At 46.1% G+C, this 27,607-nt stretch overlaps 2 protein-coding genes across 4 annotated transcripts in view; both read left to right on the plus strand.

The window, feature by feature from the left end:
• Positions 1 to 4,062, plus strand: part of NMU (neuromedin U) — a 31,175-nt gene extending 27,113 nt beyond the window's left edge. For all 3 annotated transcript variants that reach the window (XM_053253841.1, XM_053253843.1, XM_053253842.1), the window contains 3 exons: positions 32 to 85; positions 1,633 to 1,672; positions 3,843 to 4,062. In XM_053253841.1, coding sequence (XP_053109816.1) covers positions 32 to 85; positions 1,633 to 1,668 — 90 coding nt within the window. In that variant the 3' untranslated portion in view covers positions 1,669 to 1,672; positions 3,843 to 4,062. The remainder of the gene's footprint in view (positions 1 to 31; positions 86 to 1,632; positions 1,673 to 3,842) is intronic.
• A 1,006-nt stretch (positions 4,063 to 5,068) lies between these two features.
• Positions 5,069 to 27,345, plus strand: PDCL2 (phosducin like 2). Its single transcript, XM_053253840.1, has 6 exons — positions 5,069 to 5,177; positions 15,983 to 16,103; positions 17,108 to 17,198; positions 18,328 to 18,471; positions 24,242 to 24,450; positions 27,081 to 27,345. The coding sequence occupies exons 1-6, from the start codon at positions 5,172 to 5,174 to the stop codon at positions 27,200 to 27,202; spliced, it is 693 nt and encodes a 230-aa protein (XP_053109815.1). The 5' UTR covers positions 5,069 to 5,171; the 3' UTR covers positions 27,203 to 27,345.
• The last annotated feature ends 262 nt before the right edge of the window (positions 27,346 to 27,607 follow it).

The following is a 27,607-nucleotide window of genomic DNA, read 5'->3' on the forward strand; positions in this document are numbered from 1 at the left end:
AGTATGTGTTTGAAATCTGTTCTCTTTCCAGGAAGAACTTCGAATACCTGGAGGAATTCAGAGTAGGGGATACTTTGTCTTCAGGGTATGTAGGATTTAGTTTTGTTTCATTTCAAGCTCATTGTTGCATTCCAAACAAAAGAAAGAGAAACTAAAGAAGTAGCAATATATATCAGTGGTGTAGAGAACTTCATTCTGCATCAGCAACCATCCTTGAACAAGTCTAGGAGGCGTTTCACACAAGCAGTGTGAAGTGCCATAAGGGGGTTTGTGGGGAGAGCGGGCTTGACCCACTCTCCCTACGTATGAGCAGGTAGCTTGCCCTGGGCACCTAGATTAGTTGCCCACACAATTACCAGCTCCGTCACAGAGCCGGTTGGGGCGGCAGGGGTAGGGGGCGTCTCCCGGCCCCTGGAAGACCCAGCATGCCCCCAGTGAGTGCGTGGGGCATTCTGGGGAACCTCCCCCTGATGCTGGGAGGCTTCTGGCCTCCTGGTTGGGGGCCTACTCATGAGTCGCCATGGCGTGGAGCCACAACACACCAAAAAAATGGGGTTAGTGGAGCACTCGCTCCACTAACCTCGTTTCGGGGGGGGGGCAGTTAGGCAGGCTTGCCGCCAGAAGCTACAGGGCTCCCATTGTTGCACACGAGCAGCTGAAACCGGGTTGGGTTCCCTTAGCCCAATTTCAGCTGCTCATGAGAATAGGCTCTACAGAGTAAGGCCACCTATGTACACAGGCTTCTTCCAATATTGCTGCTGCCCGATATAGGTGTTTCCCATAGCCTGGGTAACAAACCAGCAGAGATTCGAACTGGCAACCTCTGGCTTGCTATTCTAGTCATTTCTCCACTGCACCATGTACATGATACAGCCAAATATTTCATTTTGATGCCACTACTTTTTAATTTATAACATGCTCAGTAGATTCAGAGCACGTTCATGTCTCACATCCAGCTGCAACCAAGTTCAAGCTGACAAGGGAGTTGTTCACATATCTTGTCTTAAAGAGTTTAATATCATTTCCTTCCTGACCACAGCTGGTTAGTGAAAGTAGAGCACCAAAATAAATTTATCTTCAATTGTAGGGTAAGTCTAGTCAGATGTGTTTGAAAGATGGGAGCAGTGCTGGATAGCTGTCCTTCCAGCATGAAAGAGAGACTTCTGACCAATGATATGCAGAGGTAGTATAACAAAATAGAGGACATATTAAACACATTCTGGCCGCACTACCTTCGGCCTGTGACTGGATCGCCCACCAGTTATTTCTGCTCTAGTCAGAATCTGCTTCTTTCAGCCTCCTACACTATACAGTCTTTTGCATGTTGATATTCAGGATTTACAGGTAGCTCACTACTTCTATATGTCTAGGTCAGCCTGGCAGTTTGAAGGTTAGTGCAAATGTATCTCAGGTCACAGATGATCAAGGTGAGAACAATGCTCAGCCATTTTGTGCTGCACTTTCATCTGACCAGTGTTCAATAGCAGATTTCTTATGTAACAAAGGTGCAAACATGGAAAATGCATTTTGGAATCCTTCAGATCTGCCTACAGTTTTATAATCTCTTAAGAGAGGTATTGTTAAAGGTATTTAAAAATGCTCACCTCTCATCTGATATGGTTTCTTTTCTAGCCACGCAATGGACGAAGATCAGCTGCTTTTCGTTAAAATGGTATTTATTTTCTTCTTTCACTCAGAATGAATACCCAAGCCTGTTTATACAAGTACTCTAAAATTTTAAAACAAAGTTATAAAATCTGTGTTTCAAAATTTTGTGAATAAGATCTTGATAAACATAGACACCCTCTTCAGGCATTCTAAAAATGGGTACAATGTACCTCGTAGAGGAGGAACAGAAGTGTGCCCCCTAATGTTGACACACAGAGCTCCAGAATGTGGAGAGAAAATCTCCCCAGGTTCATTGGTTACCCCTGCAGATAATCTCTGAAACTATTCCCATGATCAGAAGAAAGTGGGCTAAGGGAGCATAGCACACTTTCTACTGATCATGGGAACCATCGGGCTTGCGGGCAAGACCGGTGGTTCCAAGGCGGCTAGCCCGCCTAATTCCCCCTCCCCTTAAATGAGGTTAATGGAGAAAGTGCTCTATTAACATCATGTTTTGGCTCATGTGCCGCAGTGGCGCAGGGTGACACATGAGTAGACCCCTGACCAGGAGGCTGCATCCAGCCTCCCGGCCTCAGGGGTCTCTCCAGAATGCCAGCTGCACTCGCACAGGACATCCTGTAACTTCTGGGGGCTTGGCAGCCCCAGATCCCCACAGCCCCCACTGGCTCTATTAAGGAGCTGGCAGTCATGTGGGCAGCTGATCCGGCTGCCCAGGGCTTGGAGGCTGCTCGTGTGTGGGGAGAGCAAGCTAAGTCTGCAAGCTGTGCGGGGGAGAGCAAGCTGAGCCCCCACACAAACCCTCCTGGCACTTTGCATGTGTCACATGAAGCGCCTCTCTTCCTTACATAAATTCTAACCATGCCTTCAAACAGAACCAGCTAATCTGAGAGCCGATTCCAGTGATCACCTGCTTGACACAAGAGTGTGCTCAGTCTCACGACATTGCAGGGCATCCGGACACACTGTTGGGACATCCTTTAATTGGGAGAGGGGGCATTCATCTGAATTGCACTCCAAGTACACTACATGCACTCCAAAACCCTGTTTAAAAAGGGGTAGAGGGGCAATTCAGATGAATGCTCCTTCCATGCAACTAAAGGATGCCCTACTAAAGGATGCCCTTGCCCTAACAGTACATTAGTATGTCCTGCAGTGATGTCAGAATGGGCACGCTCCTATCCTGATGAGTGATGGAATAGTTCATTGAAACTGGTCCCGAGGGAGAGAAATGAAGTAGGTGAAGCCACAATTTCCCTAACAGCGAGAGCTCAAGACACTGAGGAGATTCTCACGATTGGCAAAAAGCAGGCTAAGGGACCCTAGCCTGCTTTTTGCTGATTGTCTGCTGCCACGAGAGCCGCTCGGCTCCCGGAAGCAAACCTCCCAAATTACCCCTCCCTGTAGCCAAGGTTAACGGAGCAAGTGCTCCGTTAACCTCGTCTTTCTGACTGTGTATTGCTGTGGAGTAGCTCCGCGGCGTGGCAACACATAAGGAGCCCCCTACCGAGAGGCTGAAACAAGCCTCCCAGGCTCAGAGGTCTCTCCAGGATGCCCGACACACTCACACGGGGCATCTGTAACTTTTGGGGGCCACACAGCCCCCGATCCCCGCAGTCCCCACCGGCTCCATGATGGAGCCGGCAGTTGTGTGGGCGGCCAATTCGGCCGCCTGGGCTGCTGCCTTGATTGTCTGCAGTGAGAGCGGGCTAAGCCCGCTCTCCCTGCAGAACCCCCTCTGGCGGCTCTCACTGACCGTGAGACTCACCTCACTGTTCTCACTGCCAAGCTGTTGCACAGCAAGAGGGTTATTTCAGAAAATTCCAGGAGCGGACTGCAAGGTTATTGCTGTGACACAGTAGCCTGGTTCATACAGTTGTTCAAATCTAGGTTTGATGTGGGTTACTGACATTGGAGTGATTGTGCAATCCCATGCCAAGACAGGAATCTCAAATTCATCTCAAGCCATAAGCCACTTTGGAGTGCATCACACATACAATCATGCTAATGTCAGTAATCCACATTAAGCCTAGATTTGAACAATTATGTGAACCAGGTCGGAACTAGGTTTGGATTTGGGGCATTCTCAGTAATCTAATGTCAATAAATATACAAGTTTTCCTTTGCCAGAGCTATCACAGGAGGTTTTTTTAAGTCACTTTGTTAAAATGTGGACAGTTGGAAAAATATCATTAAGTGTGTTCGTTCTTCTTCAGGTTTACTCATCCTTGACCTAGAATATCATAGGATTGCAGACAAGATGGGTGTCCTTATCCTTTATCATATGTAAATGGTTTTTTTTTTAAATATACTGCATCCTCAGTGTAAATTTCTTACAAATGCTGCAAATGCTTTTCTTGAAGTACCTATAAAGAATTCCATTCCCTCACATTCTGATGTTTGCAACTGTGTGTAATAAAGCTATAAACAAAATGATGTTGGTGTTGAATAGTTGTATGCAAAAAGCCTTTTTCTTAGCAGAATTGCTATATATAGGTTTTTGTTGGGGTTTTTTTAATAAAGGCACTCAGCAGAGAGTTGTTTAATGAGAATATTTTGATGATCCCCCCTTTTAATGTCATATTCATGGTTCAAATATTATGATTTGCAATTATGGTCTAAGTGGTTTTGTAATGTAAATATCTAATATAGAATCAAATTGGCCCTTCTTGCATATTGTAACATTTCTGCTGTTGGAGCAACAGAGCAGTGGAATGGTAATTGATGCAACTTAGCTCGTAAAACATCAGAAAGTGGAAAACTGAGTGTTATGAATACAACTCATGTTTAGAAAATTTACCTAGCAATAGCCACTTATTGGGCTTACTAAACTTATTAATTCCAAAGGTGTAGTTGTGTTAGCTTATTTTAGCCAAAACAACATTTGGTATTATCTTAAGGACTAACAAATATATTAAACCGTTTGTCATCTCTCAGTGCTTAATTTGTTCTGGGGATCAATGTAGGCTTAGTCTTGGAAGCTGGTATCAGTGCTAGGACATAACTGTGGAATGCATCAAGTAGTAATATAGTGCCTTAGTACATGGCATGTGTGGCCTTCTCTTACCACACTGAGTAACTACAATTTACCACCTTCTGTATGGAAGGTGGGTGGGGAGAAGGCTTTCAGGCCAGAGGACATGACTTCCAGACAAGATTGGGCCCTGCCACATCTCATTTTAGAATCCAAGCCCATCCCACTTCAGGATATATCCACCACGCAAATGGGAGAAACTGATATGACACTGGTTAGAATGCCAGCATTCAGGATTCATTTATGTTAATCATATACTTATTGTTGAGTTCCTTTTATATCACCACATTTTCCTTCATATGTTTTCTCTGACACTTTTTAACGGGACGTACTGTAGCTCTTAGAATGGCAGTTGGCATCTTGCAATTATCCTCTTAGCTCCACCCACAATTCCTCTAGAGCTGGCAACATTCTGAAGCAGTTAGTTGGCCATCTGCCTGCTTGGCTCACTTGGCCTCTTCTTGCAGGGCCAGCTGGCAGGGTCACCTTTGCTGCATCGAAGCAAACCAATATGCAGGTCAGAGAGCTGGGGTTGTATGGCATATAGGAGATGGAGGAAACTTAGTCTACATTCACACCTATCTTTTCAGACAGCAGTTGTCTACTCCTACCTCAGTTAAGCAGTAAAGAACCTCACTTGTACCTTTTGCACTTCAGTGGAAAGTAAACTGCTACTGTTCTCTGCTTTTGTCCCTGGGTTGAGAAAAAAGTTTTTAAAAAGTAGCTTGCTATCATATATTCCTTTGCATTGAGTAAGAGATTGTGGACAGTGCTGCTTTAGTAGAAAGGAAACTGCTCAAGACTTTTTACCTAGGATAATTGCTTTTCAACCACACAAAGTTTTCAAAATGGTTTACATAGCAAAAGGAATGAGAACAGAAGTTGTAACGCCATATTCTCAAACTATTTGCACTGATTTTCAAACAGCCTAAGGGAAACAGTAGTAAACTGCAGCTAGTTGATCCATCTGCAATTAAATTTATTTATTTTATTTTTTATTTTTACATTTTATATCCCACTCTTCCTCCAAGGAGCCTAGAGCGGTGTACTACATACTTGAGTTTCTCCTCACAACAACCCTGTGAAGTAGGTTAGGCTGAGAGAGAAGTGACTGGCCCAGAGTCACCCAGCTAGTTTCATGGCTGAATGGGGATTTGAACTCGGGTCTTCCAGTCCTAGTCCAGCACTCTAACCACTACACCACACTGGCTGATACTGAATACTGAACGATACTGAATACTGAAATACTGAACGACTGCTGGCCAAGTGCAGAATCATACAAGGTGCAGACATATCCAGCAGTTGTTCCAGAAGTGAAGTGCCAGTGCAAGCATGCTCTTAATTTTTGTAGGTAGAAGGAAAGTAGCATGAAGGAAACGTTAGGGCAGAAGGTATTTGCCTCACACTTCCCGGCACAGTTTGCAATAATGAGACAATCAATCAATTCTTCAATCAACACAATCAATTCTTATGGAAGAAAGGGCCACAACATTATTTATCAAATCACATAACTGGATGGCGGCAAGAGTAAGTGCCACCCCCAGCGGTGTGGGCCTAACTAAGGCTAAAGTCAGACTTCCTTCTCCAAAAGTCTTTAGGGCTATACCTCCAGGTTCAGAGCCAGGAAACAGGGCATGATGCTTCCTGCTTCTCTTTAAGGGGGTCTGGGCCTTTCATGGATTTCACCAGAACAAGCCACACAGCCCTTGCAGTGATGAAGCCCAGGAAGCAGGTATGGTCACCCAGGTATGGCCAGGCCACCCTTGCCTGGCAAGGACCAGTCCAGCCTGCCCCATACTGGTTCAAAGGTGGGGTGAGGCAAAATGCTACCCCCAAGCATGAGGCTGGTGTGTGGCCACATTCTCTACAGAGAAGAGAGCACCTGGAAGGCAGGGTGTATAACCAAAGGAAACGATGTGAGACATACAACAGCATTTGAAGCAATGTTTGATTGTGATCTAAGAACAGAAATCCAGGCTGAAGCCTGCCTGGAAGGCATGCCTCTTGTCCTCCGTTGACTGCTTGGGGCTGAAATGAAAGATACTAGCACATGTCCTATTGATTAATGCTTCACATGTTCCACACCTGACCACAGCATAGATAAAAATGCTCCAGGACTGAATATCAAGCCAAAGGGCAAAACTATATTTTGAAAGTCACAGTGCATGCATGGGGTGTGTGGGGGGGAGCTGCAATCCTATACCCACTTAGTGTACTCCATTGAATTCAATGGGAATTTCTCAGTTGGGGGAATTGTACCTCTGGCACACATGCCTCCAAATGCCCATGTGTGCATTTCTATTCTACAAGTATGTTCCTCATGCCACTTTAAAATTTCCTAGGTGGATTTAGGACACAGATATATGATAAACATTTATTGGTTTAGTTAAGCCGGCTTAACCATCATGGCCCTTCTCCCCATTTCCCAGTATACTGGGGATTATATTTGATTAGAATACAGGAAAACTCATCAAAAGACTCTAGTCCCTTTCACAGAAAACTGCTTTAGGGTTCCTTGGTATTTAAAAAATCGGAAACAGGTTTAAAGCCAATGGTTTGAGCACTATCGTTTGTGCGTAAAGATGGCCCTTAGCCTTTGCTACAGAACTGCAGTTCCCAGAGCTCATTTGGGCAAGAGAAGGATTATTAAACCAGTTTAAATATGTGGTATAACTATGCTTCAATTAGGATTGGATTGTAAGCCCCACTACGTTCAATGGGACTTACTTCCTACTAGGTGTGCTTAAAAGCTGCAGTCAAACTGTGGTCTCATTTTTGAGACAGAGGTGGGGTCCATGATTAATAACTTTCCAGCTGCAGAATGCTACCCCTTGATGAGGGTTTTCCCCCCTCCCCATTTTATCAAGGACATTTCTTTCCTGTCTTCTGATGTGTAGGTTGTTTGTCCTAGTTTTGAGTCACCTGCAAAGTTAATGAGGCTTTCCTCTACCTTTTCATCTAAATTACTGATTTTTAAAGTGTAAGAATACTGGGCCCAGGATGGAGCCTGTGGCATTCCACTTAAAACCTCCCTCCAGTTCGATGAGGAAGCATTGATATGCACTCTACAAGTACAGGTTTCCAACGAGTTGTGAAACCACCATACAGTATTATTTCTTTGCTAACCAAAATATCATAGGGAAGGCTATCAAATGCTTTGCTGAAATCAAGATAAATTATGTCCGTGGCAGATACAGGTCTTAGGCTTTGACCTTGTTGCCTGTGCTTTTGTACCCTCTTCTTAAGGAATGAGGAGATAGGAATTTCTTCCCTAGGTGAGCTATTCATCTAGTTAAGAGTCTGCCATATTTATGACTATCTGCTTTATTTCTATAACTTTTCATAAAGATGCTCAGCTAACCAGAGCTCCAGATTCTTCCTTCTTTGTGCCTTGTTACACTTCAAAGTTCTTCCCATGATCTGTGAGAAGAGCTTCTGTTGGGCTTGTGGGGAGAGCGGACTTAGCCCGCTCTCCCTGAATATGAGCAGCTGCTTGGAGCTGGGCAGCCAGCTCTGTCACGGAGCCAGCAGGGGCTATGTGGATCAGGGGCCGCATGCGGGGCATCCTGGAGAGACCCCTGAGCCTGGGAAGCTGCTTGGTCAGGGGTCTACCCTTGTGTCGCCGCGCGCCCCAGTGACATATGAGCAGAAAAATGAGGTTAACGGAGTGCTTGCTCCATTAACCTCATTTAAGGGGAGGGGGAATTAGGTGGGCTAGCCGCCTTGGGAGCACTGGGCTCGCTTGGTGGTTCCCACAATCTCTGGAAAGTGGGCTAAGCTCCCTTAGCCCGCTTTCCAGTGATCATGGGAATAGCCTCTTTATCTAACTTCAGCCCAATCCCTACCTAGCTTCACTAATTTCATTCCTTATTATGCAAGTCTAAACATTTTATGGTACCACAGTTTTACAGAGTTTATGCAAGTCTTTATTATGCAAGTCTTTAAACATTATGCAAGTCTTTAAACAAACAAGTCTTTATTATGCAAGTCTTTAAACATTTTATGGTACCACAGTTTTATCATGGGAATAGCCTCTTTATCTAACTTCAGCCCAATCCCTACCTAGCTTCACTAATTTCATTCCTTATTATGCAAGTCTTTAAACATTTTATGGTACCACAGTTTTACAGAGTTACTGTATACATATAATTGGCTAAACTGGTAGGATATGTAAATGTTGCTTAAACTTTAGGTTGTTGTACAGAGACTTTATTTTGACTTTAGATTATCAAACAGCTTTACATCCTTTTTATATTTACAATTATTGAATCCATAGTTAGTTTGAATCATCAATGGCTTGTTTATCTAATAGTGCTGATATTGTATCATCTAGGTGTTCTTCTGTATACTTTCCATCAAGTATTTAACTGAAATTTCTTTAACAGTTTCTAAATCATTTGGGGTTTCAATTATTCAATTTAATTCTTTGGTCTCAATAATTCTATTATTCTTTGATCTGTAAAACCTATCTCAGCTTGAGACATGGGGAATCATATTTTGGCTGCATTCGCATATTACACAAAACCACTGTTAGATGGGGTAGAGATTGAAATTCGTGAACGTCCGAATACGTGCAACTGATTTTACTTCAAAAGCAACCTGAAGATTGCCCAGTTTGAACCTTCAGTTTGTAGTGAGTTTTGCCACCGCAACCTGAGGTTTTCCAGCGGCAGTGTTATGTCCGAACACAGATGCCACCATAAGTGTAGTTTCAGGAACCTTAATAATAGAGAGGGTGACCCAGACCCACCCAGGATCTCAGGCACTCCATACACATGGCACTTCTCACTGGCCGCCTCTCTGAACACTTGCCACAACCCTCTGTCTCCAATCTACTCAAGCTGTTGCCCAGCAACAGGGATAAAACCACGTCCCTTCCCAAGCTTCCAAGCCTGTCAAATGGAAAAGTCACACAGGGGCATAGTCTCTTCCCTCTCTGTCCCTTGTTCCCCCTCTTGGCAGTCAGGAGAGAAAGGGGATGAGATGGCAAAATGGGCACTATGTGCATAGCTCTCCAAAAATGAATTGATCAAGATATATGTTCACAAGCACATGCAGTTGCAGTGGCAACATAAACAGGGCAAGCCTATTTGATCAATGGGACAGGAACATATGGCAGGGCAGTGATACCCGGGGTCAGGTTTAAAGGGCAGCCCCAACCAGGAATTATTGAATGGCTCAGGTCTAATTTTCGCACAATGATGTTGGGGAAGGGGGGCCCAGCCCCTTCACCTTGGGTGAATGCATGCGGTTCCTAGGCTTACTCATGAGAAGGACTGGGCAGCGGGATCAGCATTGCCTCCAGTGAGCTTCCTCACATGTGATGAGGATGGATGCTGCTCCTGAGCAGACCTTCACAACTCATGAGAAGAACTGTCTGTGGGGACAGAGATGGGTAGAATCACTAAGAATGTGTGATGACATCCCTTCTTCCACAGACCACTCTCTCATGAGAGTGTCAGACCATAGAGACACCCATGTGGGCTGAATGGCAGATACTGCCCAGCCTGGTTGCCTGGGTACCCACCCTGGGTGGAACCTGATAAGGCTGAAATGGAGAAATAGATTTGGGTATCATCAGCATCTCTCTCTATATATTTCTCCTGGGTGTGCCAGGGAAAATGTGTCCCGGCAGCCCAGCTGATTGGCTGGACTGCGGAGGCGCCTGATTAGCAGGCACACCCAGGAGGAGGAGAATTGGCCGGCTGCAAGCCAGGGCCATGGCAGGCCCGGCCTGGCGACGAGTGGTGGCTGCGGGCCCAGCCTGGCTGCAGCGAAGCGGTGGCGGGCCGGGCCGAGGTGGTGAGGCGGCCGGGCGGCAGGCCCCGATACCGGGGCAGAAGGTGGGGGTGGAGGGAGAGGTGGCTGGCCTGTGGCTGGCTGCAAAGACTGGCAAGAGGTGTCAGCGGCACCACCGCTTGCCATTCTTTGCTGCCAGCCGCAGGCACGACAGGTGGGACAGGCCAGTGGGACAGGCCACAGAGGCGGCTCTCGGCCAGGTGACACTGGGACCAGCCGCCGAAGCCAGGAGGAGCCCGTGAGAGGCTGGGGTGGGAGGGAACCGGGTGGTGGGACTTTCCTGTTTGCCGCCTGGGAGGAGGAGCAGCGGCGGCCTGGTAAGTAGAACTTTTTAAAATGAGGGGGGAGGGCAAGAGAGGGGGCAGGGGGGAGGGGGATGGCAAGAGGGAGTGGGGGAGGGGAGGGCAAAAGGGAGTGGGGCAGTGAGGGGGAGGGCAAGAGGGAGGGGGTGGGGGAGGGCAAGGGGAAGTGGGGCAGGGGGAGGGGGAGGGGGAGGGCAAGAGGGAGTGGGGCAGGGGGAGGGCAGGAGAGAGCAGGGAAGGGGAGGGAGGGCAGGAGAGACGGGCAGGAGGGTGAGAGGGAGGGGAAGGTCAGAGAGAGGGGTGGGAGGGGGAGGGGAGGACAAGAAAGAGTGGGTTGGGAGGGAGGGGAAGAGAGGCAAGAGTGTGGGGCAGAAGGGAGGGAGGGAGAGTGGGGCAGGAGGGAGAAGGGAACAGCCATTTAGCACATTTGTATACTGCCCCAAACACTGGGTGGTTTACAATAAAACAACACAGATTGAAGACGAAGTTAAAACATGAAAACAATTTAAAACAATAATAGGTTCTATTGATAACACTCTGCACCAAATAGCTTTATGATATCTTCCAGCAGTTTCATGTGGATGAACTTTTAGATCATGATATGCTTTTTAGAGCATGCGATGCTTCTGAAATGTGCTGCAGAACAAACAAGTCCTTACATGCAGTTTTATTTGCACTAGCAATTTGTTGTATGACCAAGACTGCCTTGGTCAGCCTGATAGATGATCTCCAATTGGTTATCCACAGAGGGAATGTGACTCTACAGATCCTTTTGGATCTCTCAGTGGCTTTCCGTATCATTGACCATTGTGTCCTGCTGGGTCTCTTGGTGGGATGGGGTGGCACTGCTTTACAGTGGTTCTGTTCCAACCATTCTGGCAGATTCCAGATGATATCACTTGGAGACTGTTATTCTGCAAAATGAGAGCTAACGTGTGGAGTTCCACAAGGCTACATACTGTCTCTAATGCTTTTTAACATCTACATGAAACCGCTGGGAGAGATCATCAGGAGATTTGGTCTGGGATGGGATTGGTCAATATGCTGATGACACCCAGATCTACTTTTCCATACCAACTCCATCAGTAAATGGCATGACCCCCATAAATGCCTGCCTGGGTGTGATAATAGGCTGGATGAGAGATAACAATCTGAAGTTGAATCGTAATAAGACAGAGGTACTGTCTGTAGGGGGTCGGGGCCGGAGAGATTGTTTAGATATGCCTGTTCTGGATGGGGTTACACTCCCCCTAAAAGATCAGATCTGTAGTCTGGGAGTGCTCCTGGATCCTAAACTCTCCCTGGTTTCTAAGGCTGAGGCAGTGGCCAGCAGTGCTTTTTATCAGCTTTGGCTGATATGCCAAATATGTCCATTTCTGGCGAAAAATGACCTTAAAACAATGGTACATATGCTGGTAACTTGTAGGCTTGACTACTGTAATGCACTCTATGTGGGGCTGCCTTTGTATGTAGTTCGGAAACTACAATTGGTATAGTATGCAGCAGCCAAATTGGTCTCTGGGTTTACCCGAAGTGACCATATAACATCGATTTTGAAAGAACTGCAGTGGCTGCTGATATGTTTCCAAGTGAAATACAAAGTGCTGGTTATTACCTATAAGGCCCTCAGTGGCTTGGGTCCAGCGTATTTAAGAGAGCACCTTCTCTGTTGAGAACCCTTTGCCTATTAAGATCATCTGGAGAGGTCCAGTTACAGCTGCTGCTGCTTCGTTTGGTGGCGATGGGGTTTGGCGTTCTCTGTGGCTGCCCCAGGGCTTTGGAATGTGCTCAATGCTTAAATAAGAGCATCTCCTTCTCTGTTTGCTTTTAAGAGGACCCTGAATACATACCTGTTTTCTCAGGCTTTTAACTCAAATCTACATTTTAATGTGTTTTTATTTATTGAGATTTTATCTGTTGCATGAATTTTAACTGTTTTATATTGGTTTTATTTTATGTTTTAATTTGTACACCGCCTGGAGATTTCTATATCAGGTGGTATAGAAATACAATAAACAAATAAATAATAAAATAAATAATTTAAAAAGGTTTACAGAACAATAAAACCCTTAAACCAATACATCAATATACAAGTTTTTCTAGTAAGACGTAATCTGTCTACTTTCCTTCCACTATCCCTGCAACTGGATTAAATTTGATCTAAATCAGTTAGGCAGTTCACAAGTTAGCCCACTTATGCCTCAAATGTTTTTTTATTTGATTGATTGATTGATTGATTGATCTGATTTGATTTGATTTCTATACCACCCAAAAATGGCTTAGGGCGGTTTACACAGAGAAATAATAAATAAATAAGATGGATCCCTATCCCCAAAGGGCTCACAGTCTAAAAAGAAACATAAGATAGACACCAGCAACAGTCACTGGAGGTACTGTACTGGGGGTGGATAGGGCCAGTTATTCTCCCCCTGCTAAATAAAGAGAATCACCATGTTAAAAGGTGCCTCTTTGCCAAGTTAGCAGGGGGTTATGTGTCCACCATCTTGTTATGAGTCCACCATCTTGAATTGGGATAGATGACATCATCACAAACCATGCCTTTGGGGTGTCCCTGCAACTGGACCAAATTTTGTCCAAATTGGTTCCCACTTGCACCTCAATTGGTGTCCCTATGTGTCCCTACACCTGTAGCAAATTTCATTTAAATTGGTTATTCAATTCACAAGTTAGTCCAATTGCACCTCAAATGTTCACGCATCTGACATCTTGGATAAAGGTGAAGGACATAATTACGAACTACACTACTGAGATGCCCCTATGTGTCACGCACTACTATGGTACTAAATTTGGTTCAAATCAGTTAGATGGTCCATAAGTTAGCTCACGCTGCAAACCAAATTTTGTCCAAATTGGTTCCCACTTGCACCTCAATTGTTCACATGCACACCGTCTTGAATTGGGGTGGATTCATCACAATCTGTGCTATTGTAATGCCCTTATTTGTCCCTACAGCTGTAGCAAATTTGGTTCAAATTGGTTAAGCGGCTCACATTAGCCCACTTGTGCCTCCATGCATCTGCCATCTTGAACAGGGATAGATTACATCCTCACAAACTATGCCATTGAGGTTTGCCATTGTCACTCACTACAACTGTACCAAATTTGGTTCAAATTGGTTAGACAGCCCACAAGTTAGCACACTTGCGCCTCAAATGTTCACAAACTGTGCCACTGAGGCGTCCCTATGTGTCCTTACAGCTTTAGCAAATTTGGTTCAAATCGGTTAGGCGGTTCACAGATTAACCCTCTTGTGCCTGTGCTCACATGTCCCCACTTGAATGAGGATGGATGACATCATCACAAACTATGCTGATGAGGTGTCCCTATATGTCCCTACAACTGTACTTGATTTGGTTCATATTGGTCCAGACATTATTTATTTGTTCAATTTGTTGCAAGGTTGATGGGGCAGGGGACACACACACACACACACACACACACACACACACACACACACACACACACGGACGGAATGCTGGGTGATCTAATAAGCCTCCTGGAAAGTAGGCTAAAAAGCAGCAGCAGCAGCAAAAACAGTCTTAGATAATGAAAAACCCAGTACAGTAGCATCATTCATGACAAGAGAATGAAAAAATTGTGACCTGTTTCATAAATGACAGAAGTGTGGATGTTGCTTTAACCTGCCTGTGGAGGGCATTTCATAACTAGGGTACCATCACTGAAAAGGCCTCTTATATTATTACCACCCCTTAATCAATGGTGGCAGGGGCACCTCTGACATAGATCTTAAATTCCAGTCAGGTTAATATGGGAAAAGGTGGTTTACCAAGTAACCAGGTCCCAAGTTGTTTAGGACTTTAAAAGTTCAAATACAATGCCTTGAATTATGTCACACTAAGAAAGACACTGGGATCCAAAGATGCTCTTCCAACACAGGCATAACATGACCAAACCATCATATCCCAGTTGATAATCAAGTTGACATATTTTGGACCAGGTGAAGTTTCTGTGTAGATCTCAAGGGCAGCTCCACATATAATGCTTTGCAGTAATCTAACATGGATGTTACAAGAGCATGAGAGCTATTTCTGTAGGACAGAAGCAGATGGTGGTTGCCTAATGAACAGGGGCGCTCACAGCCTGGTCAAGGGAGATATAGTTTTTGCTTTCTCACCATCTAATATTCAGGTAGAAATTCAAGTAAAACGTTTCTTATCACTGCCTCTCTATGCCAGGAAAAGCTGCTCCTGTTGAAATCTCAGTTTCAACTTGCTTAGGGGGAAAAAAGGTGGCATTCCATTGCACCATGCTGAGGGAGAAGAAGCTATTTTGCACCTACTGACAAATCAGTAGAAGTAGAAAGCGTCCCTTAATATGGGTGAAAGACTAGGGAAGGGGAATAGGCACCACACCCAATGTACTCCCCCTGCAGATTTGATATTCAGATCTCTTGTTCATTGTTTATGGAACACATTGACCCAAAGGCCTGAACTTCAATAACATTAATGTTCCTAGTGAGAATGTTTCTTTTCCCTATCACTTTTCAAACAGTGGATATTTTCCTGAAAATTATCACTGGAATATGAAATAGTAATTATCAAAAATGGGCTATCAAATAGTGAAGGACAAATAATAGATATTAAAAATACAAATACTGTATATCAAATATTTAAAGTGTATCTAACCCCAGAATTCACACTGGTGAATTCTGCAGTAATTTTGTGCCGACCAATCCACTTCAACTCCATCATACGTATATGAGGGACTTCCATCTGTTTATTACACTGAACTTCCAAGATGCACATGCCTACAAAGGGAGAAAGTTCATGTTCTGCCCAGTTGCACAGCTACTAAGGTTATGGCTTCTCAGTGTTTGTTATTCCCAAGCAAGCTACCAGTCCTGGAAAGATGACACAATCCATGCTTAATTGTGTAATCAAATATCATGTATTAAGGTAACTGACCATAAGAAAATAATAGTGTGCCAGTTTTCTGTATACCTTGGATAAGTTTGTCACTCCCATTCCACCTCACTGACTACCCCTGGATGGGAAAGGGAAATTCATAACATCATGAAGTCAGGGTACAGGTAAGTTTCACTACACATTATGGAAAACAGAACTTGGGTCTACAGTTTTCAATAGTGCCATATCTTTCATCCTAAGAGATTCTGTCTTGTTTGATGTACACAAATATAGGAATGCCATGGTGCAAACAGTTGGATTTTTTCTTTTAAAAGGATCCAAATGAAGATACAGAATGGAACGACATCCTAAGAGATTTTGGGATTCTGCCCCCCAAAGAAAAGGTTAAGGATGAAACTGAAGAAATGGTTTTACGTTTACAGAAAGAAGCGGAAGGTAAGGATAGCTGAGGTTATTGTTCATTATTAAAGTCAACATTACCATTCCATTTCAGCAGCCTAACAGGCATTGCAGTGCAACACAGAAGTGATGTTGTCGCTGTCTGCTAGGTTTTAACCAGAAAATAAGGACTGTTCTTCACATTTGGAAAAGACATCCAGTGTTGTACTCCTGGGCCTATAGTATGAGAACTTTCCTCCCAGAGCAAAAACAGCAGATGTGGGCAGAGGCAGTCCGGAAATGTACGTGGAGGCAGCAAAGGCTTGGAGTCCCCTCCCACTCCTATGGTCCAAATCAGGATCAATCAACTGACATTGACATTAAAACACACACACGCACACACACACACACCAATAATTTAATCTGTGTATTGTCCAGTTTGGCCCTGTGAGAATAATGACTTGGCCTAATAAGGTCAACCAAATGAATTCATAGCTGAGGTGACATCTGAACTAGAGACTCCCTACTAGAGCTAGGGAGGCCCTGAGGTGATTCTCACGACTGTTTGAAACTGGGCTAAGGGAGCCCAGCCTGGTTTCGGCTGGGCTCTTAAATGCTCCTCGCCCCTTCCCCCCCCCACACACAAAATGAAGTTAGCGGAGCATGCACTCCACTAACTCCATTTTTATGGTCATGCATCACACTCCGGGAGGGGTACCCCAGAAATGCCCTGCTCACTCATGTCGTGCAATCCTGGAGCGATGGAGGGAAGCCTCCACTTGTCTGGGTGGGCAATCTGCCCACCCAGCAATGGGCCAATGATCGTCTGCGGGGAGAACGCTCTCCCCACAATCCCCCTTTCGGCTCTACACACAGATTGTGTGTAGAGCCTTCCTAGCTCATAGCCACTCCCTTGTCATTGCCTGCCTAGTCTTCCTTTTGACTCTTGTAGCTAGTGAACCTGTTTCATGTTGTCATAAATGTCAAATTGAAGCATTTGTACCCTTTGGTTGTTGACAAATTATCTTAATGTGTAGCCATTTCACCCAATTTCATTTCAGTGAAGCCATATGAAAGAATGAGCATGGAACAACTCAAAGAAGCTGAAGATGTATTTGATGAGGAAGATATGAAGGCTGTTGAGATGTATAGGTACGCCAAGTTGGTTGGTAGTGACCATATTCACAGCTAAGATTGTAATTGCAGATTTATTTCACATACAATAAGAACTACAACAATCCAAACCTGGAGAGTAAATATAGAAAGAATACTCATTTTATTAATGTTTCATTAATGAGCAAAATGTGAATGTGTCATTTAAACTATTTAAGTTCATTTAAATACTTGCAGCTTCCTGAAAAACAATTTCTAGTTTTAAGGCAGAGCTGATTTCTATAGATTAATGGCGCCACCTAGTGTTTTCATATTCAAAACTAATGTAGTGGACAAAATTTTGGATTTTATATATATACTAGCCAACCCGCACAGAGCATCTGTGCTCTCTTTGGGGCCGGCTGTATCTCCCCGCCTCCCTTCTGCCCCACACTCTTGCCCCTCTTCCTCTCCCTCCCTCCCCACTCTCTCTTGCCCCCTCCCCTCCCACTCTCTCTTGACCTCCCTCCCCCTCTCCCCACTCTCTCTCACCCTCCTGCCCCAGTCTCTCCTGCCCTCCCCCTCCCCCCTGCCCCACTCTCCCCCCTGCCCCACTCTCCCCCCTGCCCCACTCTCTCTTTCCCTCCCTCCCCCTCCCCCTCCCCCACTCTCCTGCCCTCCCCCTCCCCCACTCTCTTGCCCTCCACCTCCTTCTTGCCCTCCCCCTCCCCCTCTTGCTTGCCCTCCCCCTCCCTGTCCCCCGCTCTCTTGCCCTCCTTCTTGCCCTCCCCTCCACCACCCCACTCTCTCTTCCCCTCCCCCTGCCCCACTCTCTCTTGCCCTCCCCCCCCGCTCTCTTGCCCTATTTTGTAATCTGTTTGCAGTAGCAAAAACGTAGATATAAGTGGCAAATGTGGGGTGGGGGAGAGACAGGTAATCCCCTGCAGGCATTCTGAGACAGCATAATCCTCTCGGATGATGGCACCACATGTGCGTCAGCACATTTGAATCAGCATTTATTCCCTTTATCTAACTCTCTTTATTCCCTTTATCTAACAACTCTCCTCTCTCCAAATCTCTGAGGACCTAAAGTGATACATTGTCACAGCCAGTCAGACTCTTCCTCCCCAGTATATTGATGATTTATTATATTAAAAGCCACAACAATGTTGTGTTTCTTTTTAAAAAGGAAACAACGCTTAGAAGAATTAAAATCTCTACAGAAGAGACAAAGATTTGGAGAACTCAGAGAAATTTCTGGTGATCAGTATGTGAAAGAAGTTACAAATGCACAAAAAGATGTGTGGGTTGTCATTCATCTATATAAAACAAGGTAATCATGAGATTTTCAAAATACTGTATTTTAAAATTTAAACATATTTCCTTGATACTTGGAAAAAACAAAATACAAGCTTTTTAAAAGGTAACTTTGGGTTATAATCTGAATATACAACTCACACTTAAGAATTTCTACCTGGTTTATCCTCTATAATAAAGAGCCAGGGTGTAATCCCGTGTCTCTCGGCCCGTGTCTTTCTCGGCCGAGAAAGATACGGCCGCGGAGACACGGCGGCCATGTTGGGTCCCAGTAAGCGGCGGCGAAGCAGCAGCAGGAGGCGGTGGCGACTGGGGCCGATGCCAGCCGTGGCAGGGCAACAGGGATTGATGGCGGTGGCCGCCGCCGCCACGGAACAACAGGGAAGCGATGGCGGTGGCGAGTGGGGCCCATGGTGGCGGCGGCCACAGAGGGGCGACAGTTGGTGGTTGCGGGGCCGGCCTGGCAGCGGACGGGCAGCCTGCAGTGGGCCCCGATACCAGGGGCAGAAGGTGGAAATGGGGGGAGCGGTGGCTGTCCGGCAGCCGGCCGCAACGACAGACAAGCGGCGGCAGCAGCCACGGCAGGATGCGTGGCGTGGCAGACCCGCTGAGGCCGGCATCGGACCCAGTTGCCGCCTCCTGCTGCTGCTTCGCTGCCACTTCCAAAAATGTTAACTGTTAGCCGCCCGGGAGGAGGAGCGGAGGGCCAGTAAGAAAAAAAAATGCAGGGGGGGGAGGGCAAGAGGGAGTGGGGCAGGGAGGAGGGGGAAGGGCAAGAGGGAGTGGGGCAGGGGGGAGGGGCAAGGGCAAGAGGGAGTGGGGCAGGGGGGAGGGGCAATGGCAAGAGGATGTGGGGCAGGGGGAGGGGGAAGGGCAAGAGGGAGTGGGGCAGGGAGAGGGGGAAGGGCAAGAGGGAGTGGGGCAGGGGGGAGGTGCAAGAGGGACTGGGACAAGAGGGTGAGAGGGAGGGGATGGTGAGAGAGAGGGGTGGGAGGGGGAGGGAGGGCAAGAGATTGGGGTAGGAGGGAGGAGAAGAGAGGCAAGAGTGTGGGGCCAGAGCAGGCGGTGGGCCCGGCCGGGTGGAGGAGGACACGGTGCGGCCGAGGCGGCGGCGAAGCCAGGCGGGGGCGTGGAGGCGGGTGGAGCCGGACGGTGAAGATGGCGGGGGCGGACGGCACTCTTGGCAGCGGAATTCTCCCCTACTAGCGCCCGTTATTTTAACGGACTTGAAAACACTAGTCTTTAAATATTTTAAGGGGTAAATATTTTTATCTTTAATATATCTACTTCTTCCAGTCATCTGCAGTTCAGGAATACAGATATGAACACACTTCTATGCATGCTTCATGTTCATATGCTGTAGGTAGAGACAATTTCCTACAGTGCCAACAGTGTCTAAAGGGATGTTAAAAGTAGAAATATTTTGTTTGGGACAGAGAGCCATCTTTTTAATTTATTATTGTTGTCTATATATACTGCTTTGAGAACTTTTGTTGAAAAGTGAGAAATACATATTAATAGAAATACATATTAATGAGATACATATTAGTGAGAAATACATATTAATAGTAATGGTTATGCATTACTAGACATGCAGATCTCATTGCAGAGTTTCACTTCGGTACAATGGAGATGTGTAGAGAGATAAGAGTCACATTGTGGTCTAGTTCACATACAGCCTGGCTGTATATCTGACAGGACATAGAAGCAAGTTTCTGTTCTACACACCTTCCCCTGCTTACCTGCTACACATTGTCAAGTGATCCAAGGAATGTGGATATAGGCCCTGGTTCACATTTAAAGCTCTATGCAGAGTGGAGATGGTGTGTGAGCCCAAGGCTCCTTCTGCATCCTGTTACATGGACCACCTTTACCAGAGGTAGGGAATGTGTGTCTCTACAGATGTTGCTGAACTACAACTCCCATAATCCCCAGCTATAATAAACTGAAGACACACACATAGCCTACCCCTGACATACACACTGCGGCCACATGTTCACCAGCATTAAGCATAAATGCTTAAATCATTTTTTATTATTTTATTATTAAGCATAAATGCTTAAAGCATAAAAGCATAACCATTACTATTAATATGTATTTCTCACTAATATGTATTTCTCACTTTTCAACAAAAGTTCTCAAAGCAGCATACGTAGAAAACAATAATAAATTAAAAAGATAGCTCTCTGTCCCAAAAAGGCTCACAATCTAAAAGGTAACATAAAGTAGACCAGCAACAGTCACTGGAGGGATGCTGTGCTAGGGCTGGATAGGAATAGTTGCTCTCCTCCTGCTAAATATAAGAGAACATCCCCTTTAAAAGGTGCCTCTTCGCTCAGTTAGCAGGGGTGTTAGCTAGGCTTGAGCCCAAAATGGCTCAGCCACGTTTCGGCAGTGGCGGCTCCTTAAGGGCAGGGAAGGGTGCACTTACCCCTCCCACCACTTTCCCCCCGCCGGCACTCCATTTTTACCGAAACCCATGGGGTGGCAGCGTACCTCCCTGCCACCCCTTCTCCCTTTCATCGCTATAAGTCGCCGGAAGTACTGGCTGTGTGTGCACCCATTGCATGTGTGTGTGTGTCCATCTGCCGTGCATACGCATGCACGGGTCGGGCACATGCACAGCTGGCAACTTATGGTGACAAAAGGGAGAAGGGGCGGCAGGGAGGTACGCTGCTGCCCCATGGGTTTCAGTAAAAATGGAGCGCCGGTGGGGGGGAAGCGGTGGGAGGGGTACGTGCACCCTCCCTCACCCTTAAAGGAACCCCCCGCCGAAAGCTGAAATGTCCTCAGCTGCTGAAACGTTTTGGAGGCCTCTATAATGCCTCCGAAACATTTCGAACTCAAGCCTAGTGTTAGCATCCCTTGTGAAGGTATCTAAAGAAGTGCTAACACTTTTTAGACTGGAATATGGCAGTTGCAAATTTTAAAGGGCAATAGAAAGCAGAAGAGAGCCTGTTTCAAATCAAATACTAATTTTAGCATGTGTAGGTTCTATGTTTAGAATCAAAATGCAAGATGATTTAAATATATCACCTATTGTAGGGGAAGAATGGCAGTTCAGTCCCCAAATAACAAAGCAAAACCAGTCTGGTGATAAAGCAGCAAAGCAAGAGGTCTTGAGACAATTCTTTAGTATTGAAGAACTAAAGTAAAGTTGTGCCCTCAAGTTGGTGTCAACTCCTGGTGATCCCAGAGCCATGTGATTTTCTTTGGTAGAATACAGGAGAGGTTTGCCATTACCTCCCCTCACACAGTGTCAGATGATGCCTTTCAGGACCTTCCTATATCGCTGCTGCCCGATATAGGTGTTAACCAGCAGGGATTCAAACCAGCAACCTCTTGCTCGCTAGGAAAGTCATTTCCTTGCTGTGCCATTAGGTGGCTTCATTATTTAAAGAAAAAATTACAAACAAATGTGGAAAAGCCTGCAGCTTAATTTTCAGCTGTAGCTCATGGCTGAAGAGAGAGACCAAAACAAACAGCCATCTCTGGAGTGACAAAATGGAGGCTAAAACTGGAAGAACAAAGAGGGGAGGAGTCCAGCACTTTTATCCATGACCCTAAACCACCACTCCCCGCCCATGGTCACTATGAGACTTTGCAGCTGAGAGCTGATGCTGCCAGGGTCCCAGCTCCAGCACCTCTAAACAGCTTAAGAGCAATCTGATAGGAAGAAGGCCTTCCCAGAAGCTGTGGAGTTCTCGAGTTAGCATTGCCTTTATATGTTTGCCCTGGAATCATACTGTTAAGATAGGGCTTAGAATGCAATGTGTCTTGAGTGGCAAAGCAGCTACAGTACAGTACTTTTTATTCAAGCCAGGAGCTGAAGAGCTGGTGAACTGTCGTGAGCTTTCAAGCTTTTCTTCAAGCAGAAATTGAGGGACGCAAGGGAGTGGACGGGAGGGGAAGATGCATGAGTTTGGATTTTGTCAGCTTGTCTCCCTGGTCTTGGCCTGGAGATATATCACAGCCTCACCAGCCTCCCCCTGTGGCCCAGCCTGGATAGATGGAAGACCGGCTCTGCCTAGCTATTGTTCTGCTGCTTTGCTTCGTTTACTCCTTTTTTGAGTGCCTGACAACTCCAACACCCAGAGCCCAGGGCAGGGGTCTATACCCAGCTTCACTTTTAAACTTTTCAATGCATTTTACAATGAGCACATGTGTAGCCACACACACAGGGATGGCCCAATGTATTGTGGTGCCTGAGGCAAAGTGCCAAATACTGCCCTGTTGCCCAGTGTCAGTTCCCTTTCAAAGCTGACCCTTGCAACTGGGAGGAGGGAAAGTTGCCAGCAGCCTCCTCCTCCTCCCTGCCCCCCCCCATGCTTCTGGCAAGCGCTGCAGAGAGTGTGAGGAGAGGCACTCCTTGCAAAGCTTGAAGGCATCAGATCAATCCTGAAGAGCTGCTCTGACTGTTTATGTATTGTGGCGGCAGCAACAGGGCAACTCACCACCCTGCTGGTGCCCCAGTAATCTGCTGCCTGAGGCAATAGACTCACCTTACCTCATGGAAGGGCTAGCCCTACAGACACACAAACACATGGGCATGGGCACAGATACCTATATGCTTGCATAGGGGGCAAGAGGTTGCCAGTTCAAATCCCCGCTGGTATGTTTCCCAGACTATGGGGAACACCTATATCAGGCAGCAGAGATATAGGAAGATGCTGAAAGGCATCAACTCATACTGCGTGGAAGGAGGTAATGGTAAACCACTCCTGTATTCTACCAGAAGAAAACCACAGGGCTTTGGGTTCGCCAGGAGTTGACACCGCCTTGAAGGCACAACTTTACTTTAGCTCTTCAATACTAAAGAATTGTCTCAAGACCTCTTGCTTTGCTGCTTTCTCAACAATCTTTTGGCTCTGTGGTTGCCAAGAGTGGACACCAACTCGACAGTACAACTTTGTTTATTTATTTAATTTATACCCCACCCAAACTTATGTCTCTGGGTGGCAGGATTTATGGAGGGGGCAGGAAAGCCCAAAAAAACTTACTTGTCCTAAAGGCCTAAAGACTTACTGGTGGCTCCAATCCTGATCGTTGCCTCGGAGCAATCCACAAAGAAAAGGTGGATTCGATGTGGACTCACGTAGACTCACCACACCTTTGGAATTCTGTACAGTTCAGTTTCCCAATTGCATGAGGAGCCTATGCATATACAACAGTATGCATACAGGAACCCCTTGAAGATCTTCTCCCGAATTCATGGAAACTAGTGGTTGGAGCAGTAGGCATATTCCTGCTCCATGCATTCAATATACGTGAGGCTGAAACTGAAGGGGGCTAATATTTCAGCGTGGGCAGATTGTCATAGGGACATCTCAGGGCATGGGTGTCACTGTGGAAAGGAACCCAGCCTGGTAAGCTGGTGCAATGGATTTATGAATGCATTACTTTGTCTGAAAAGAACTTGTCAAGGAGACAAGGAAACCCACCAATCAGATTGAACCTATGCTTCTGATGTACAACTGCACGCATAGGTTAATGTGGAATGTCTGAGGTAGTGACTGACATTCTCTGCAGCCTTAGGAGGATGGGATAAGCGCTCCACCCTCAAAAGCAGCAGCTGGAGTAGCTATGCTCAAGGCTGGCAGGGCAGGGCAGGGCATGGGAGCATGCCAAAACCATGTTTGCTTGTAAAAAATATGTCTCTGAGGGCTGTAACTAAAGGGATGTGTCCCTAAGAGAATATCAGTCAGCATTTTTAAAATTGTAGCATTTTCTGATTTGCGTCAGAATTAATGACCAAACACATTTTTTCTTGGCATTTTTTTTTTTAGCATCCCAATGTGTTTATTAATTAATAGACACCTCAGCCTGCTGGCCACAAAGTTTCCGGAAATTAAGTTTCTAAAAGCCATTGCAAACAGCTGTATTGAAAATTACCATGACAGTTGTTTACCTACAATATTTGTGTATGAGAATGGAGAGATAAAAGGCAAGTTCATTGGAACTACTGAATGTGGAGGAACAACGCTTACAGTGGAAGGTACTATTAAAGGATTGTAACAAACTTCCTTCCTCACCTCTCAGCTCCTGGCCATAGGAAGTCTCCTTTTAGCCTGTTATTCCTCCCAGTTTTCCTTCCTCTCTAAAGTCCTATTCACAAGTTATGTTTCAACACTTGTACAAGTATATTCAGGAATAGATGTGTGCACAGGTACAGTTATTCACATGCTGAGGCGGGTCTCACAAACTGTGAGACCTGGTTTTGCTGGTTTTGCGGGGAGAGCTGGCTAAGCCCACTCTCCCCACAGACGATCTGGGTGGGAGCCCTGGGCAGCCGGATTGGCCACCCACACAATTGCCAGCTCCGTGACAGAGCCGGTGGGGGCTGGGGGGAGCGGGGGCCAATTGGCCCCCTGGAAGTGCCAGCATGCCCTGCACGAGCACACAGGGCAGGCTGGTGAGACCCCCGGAGTCGGGAGGCGGCTTTTTGCCTCCCCTCGAGGGGGTCTCCTCGTGAGTAGCCATGGCACGGAGCCACGTCGCGGCTACTCACGATAAAAAAACCCCGGCTTGCGGAGCGCTTGCTCCACAAACCCGGTTTTAGAGGAGGGGTATTTAGGCGGATTAACCGCCTGGGAGCCACCGGGCTCGCTGGTGGCTCCCACGATCAGCCAAAATTGGGCTAGGCTCCCCTAGTCCGATTTTGGCTGATTGTGGGAATAGCCCCATTATGTTGAACACATGTACAAGAGTATACTTCCTATCTGTTCCATGCATTCAAAAGGCCTGTACCCAGGTTCACTTTTTAAATGAACATATAGGTAAAGTAATTCACACACAAGCATGAATATGTGTACAAATGTATGTACACCCATACAACATAATCAGCCTATTCATATGAACAGACAGCCCAGCCTGGGTTGGGCTGCTTCTGTGCAGTGCTGGGATCGAGCCAGAACAGCGCTGCCCTCCTGCCCAACCCGACTCTTTACTTTGGCCTTAAGCCAGGGTTAAAGGCACAAGTGTGCCCTTTACCCTGGCACTGGAATCATGTGTTGCCATGGCGATCGGCAGAGCAAGGAGCCAGAAGAGGATGTCCTCCGACATCCCTCAAAGCACTGCACCAGGAGCACGATGCATTGAGGGCTCCTCCCTCAGCCAGGTGCTCTTGCCGCCCAGCTCAGTGTATGCTTGGGCTGCATTCTGCAGGGAATGCATAAACAAACAAACAAACAAACAAAATAAAATAAAATAAAATTCTGCACTGGAGCTTTAAAGAAACCCTGGTGAGACATGCCTAGTAAGACAGAGCTTCAAGATGGGGGGAAATGGCATGCATGCAGCTGGGTGAGTGAACTGGGCTAGCCTACACTAGCATCAAGCAACTGGGCCAGTCCTGCCTGCTTTCCCCCATCTCATGGCTCTGCTTTACCTTCAAGGCAGGACGCGCCAGGGCTCTAAACTGCAGATTGGTCGTGGCCAGTGAGGGAATGCTCTCTCAGTGGTTGCCACCAATCTACACTTTAAAATCCCAGTGCAGCCTGGTAAGGCAGAGATGCAAGATGGGGGAGGGCTAGGCAGTGAGGTGCTGAAGAGCAGGCAGACGTGGCAGGGAGGTGAGGCAGCATCTGTGGGCAATGGGGCCAGGGTGAGAGGCCCACATTCGATGCTCCATGGTGCAGGTGGTGTCTGAGGTCTTTGCCTCACCTCACCTAGTATGCAAGCTGCCCATGCTGGGAGCAATAATTTCCATAGGTAAAGTTAAAGTTCCTTCTACCAAAGAGAGGCTGCCTCTAGGGATGTGCCTGAACCGTGGTTCAAAGTGCGGTTTGAGCACTTGCAGGGAAATTCAAAAGGGAACTTTGGGAGAAAGGAGAGCAGGTGCTTACCTTCTCTCCACTGCCCCTTCCAGCTTCCTGATGGTGTGGCGCGCATCCCCAAAAGCCACCCCTCCCGCACCATCAGCATGCACATGGCATCTGCACATGTGTGGACACACCTGCTCTCCTATCTCTTAAAGTTCCCTTTTGAATTTCCCTGCAAGTGCTTGAACCGTGCTTTGAATTGCAGTTTGGGCAGATCCATAGATGCCTCCTTTGCAGTAGAGAAAGGGGAGGGCTTTAGTCAACTCTTCAAGATTCTTTTGGGAAGCCCGCCTCTTACCGGCTGAGTAAAGGGTTACAACCACAGTGCAGCTGTGTTTAAGCTCAACAGGTAAAAGAAGCAAAATGTGCGATTCAAACTCACCTGCAATATGAGAACCACTGCTCTACTTTAGATTATTCCTGGTAGGAATAATTTTCAGATCATTATTCCTGGTAGGCTCATGCACAGCTACTCACCCAACTGAAGAATGGCTTCACTCTGCCCCCACTTCAGGCTGCTGGTATGTCACAAGTAACTTCCATTGAAATGTGTGGGTAGGCAGGATTAATGCAAATGTTTCTGGGCTCTCAACTTCTGTAGAGTCCTTTGCCAGGTTGATTTCTAGGCTACTTATATAAGAGTAAGCCATCTAGGACAACATTATAATAATTTGCTATGTTGCCTTCCCCCCACCACAATTCCCCCTCCCCTCACCACAATATTTTATCTAACATTTTGGTTGGCTGGCTCTATTGTTAAGGACATGGCTATTTCAGTTTATCTTAGTAGTATTTTTTGTTTCAGGACTTGAATGGAAGCTGGCAGAGGTTGGTGCTCTAAAAACTGATTTGGAAGAAAATCCCAGAAAGGACGTTGTGGATCTGATGACATCTTCCATCAGGAATGCTTCCCTAAGTGAGGACTGAACCAGTGCCAGCAGAGACTGTGAAGAGACAATGATTCTTAAATAAAAAGAGTATCTGAAGAAAACAGTTGGCATAGCTGCACTTATCCTTGGTCAAATTACTGTGTAATGAACGCTGCTCTAAATAAAATAAAATAAAATTTATTATTTTAATTTTAATAATAAATGTAATTATTAAATGTAATTATTAATAATTTGCGTACACACACACACACACACACACACACACACCCCTTTAATCCTGAGCTCTGTGTGTACTCCAAAGAACATATGAAGCAGCACCACCACCAACTACTATGAATATTTATATACTATTTTTAAACAAAAGTTCCCAAAGCAGTCTACATAGAAAAACAAATAAATAATAAATAAGATGGCTCCCTGTCCCCAAAGGGCTCACAATCTA

Source organism: Hemicordylus capensis, chromosome 5 (genome assembly GCF_027244095.1).
Source record: "Hemicordylus capensis ecotype Gifberg chromosome 5, rHemCap1.1.pri, whole genome shotgun sequence".
NCBI classification, from domain to species: Eukaryota; Metazoa; Chordata; class Lepidosauria; order Squamata; family Cordylidae; genus Hemicordylus; species Hemicordylus capensis.

Excerpts from the sequence above, each read along its gene's own strand:
- PDCL2 (XM_053253840.1), top strand. Across the intron at positions 18,472-24,241 it reads ATTCATCTATATAAAACAAG|CATCCCAATGTGTTTATTAA; the intron begins GTAATCATGAGA and ends TTTTTTTTTTAG. Across the intron at positions 24,451-27,080 it reads AACAACGCTTACAGTGGAAG|GACTTGAATGGAAGCTGGCA; the intron begins GTACTATTAAAG and ends TTTTTGTTTCAG.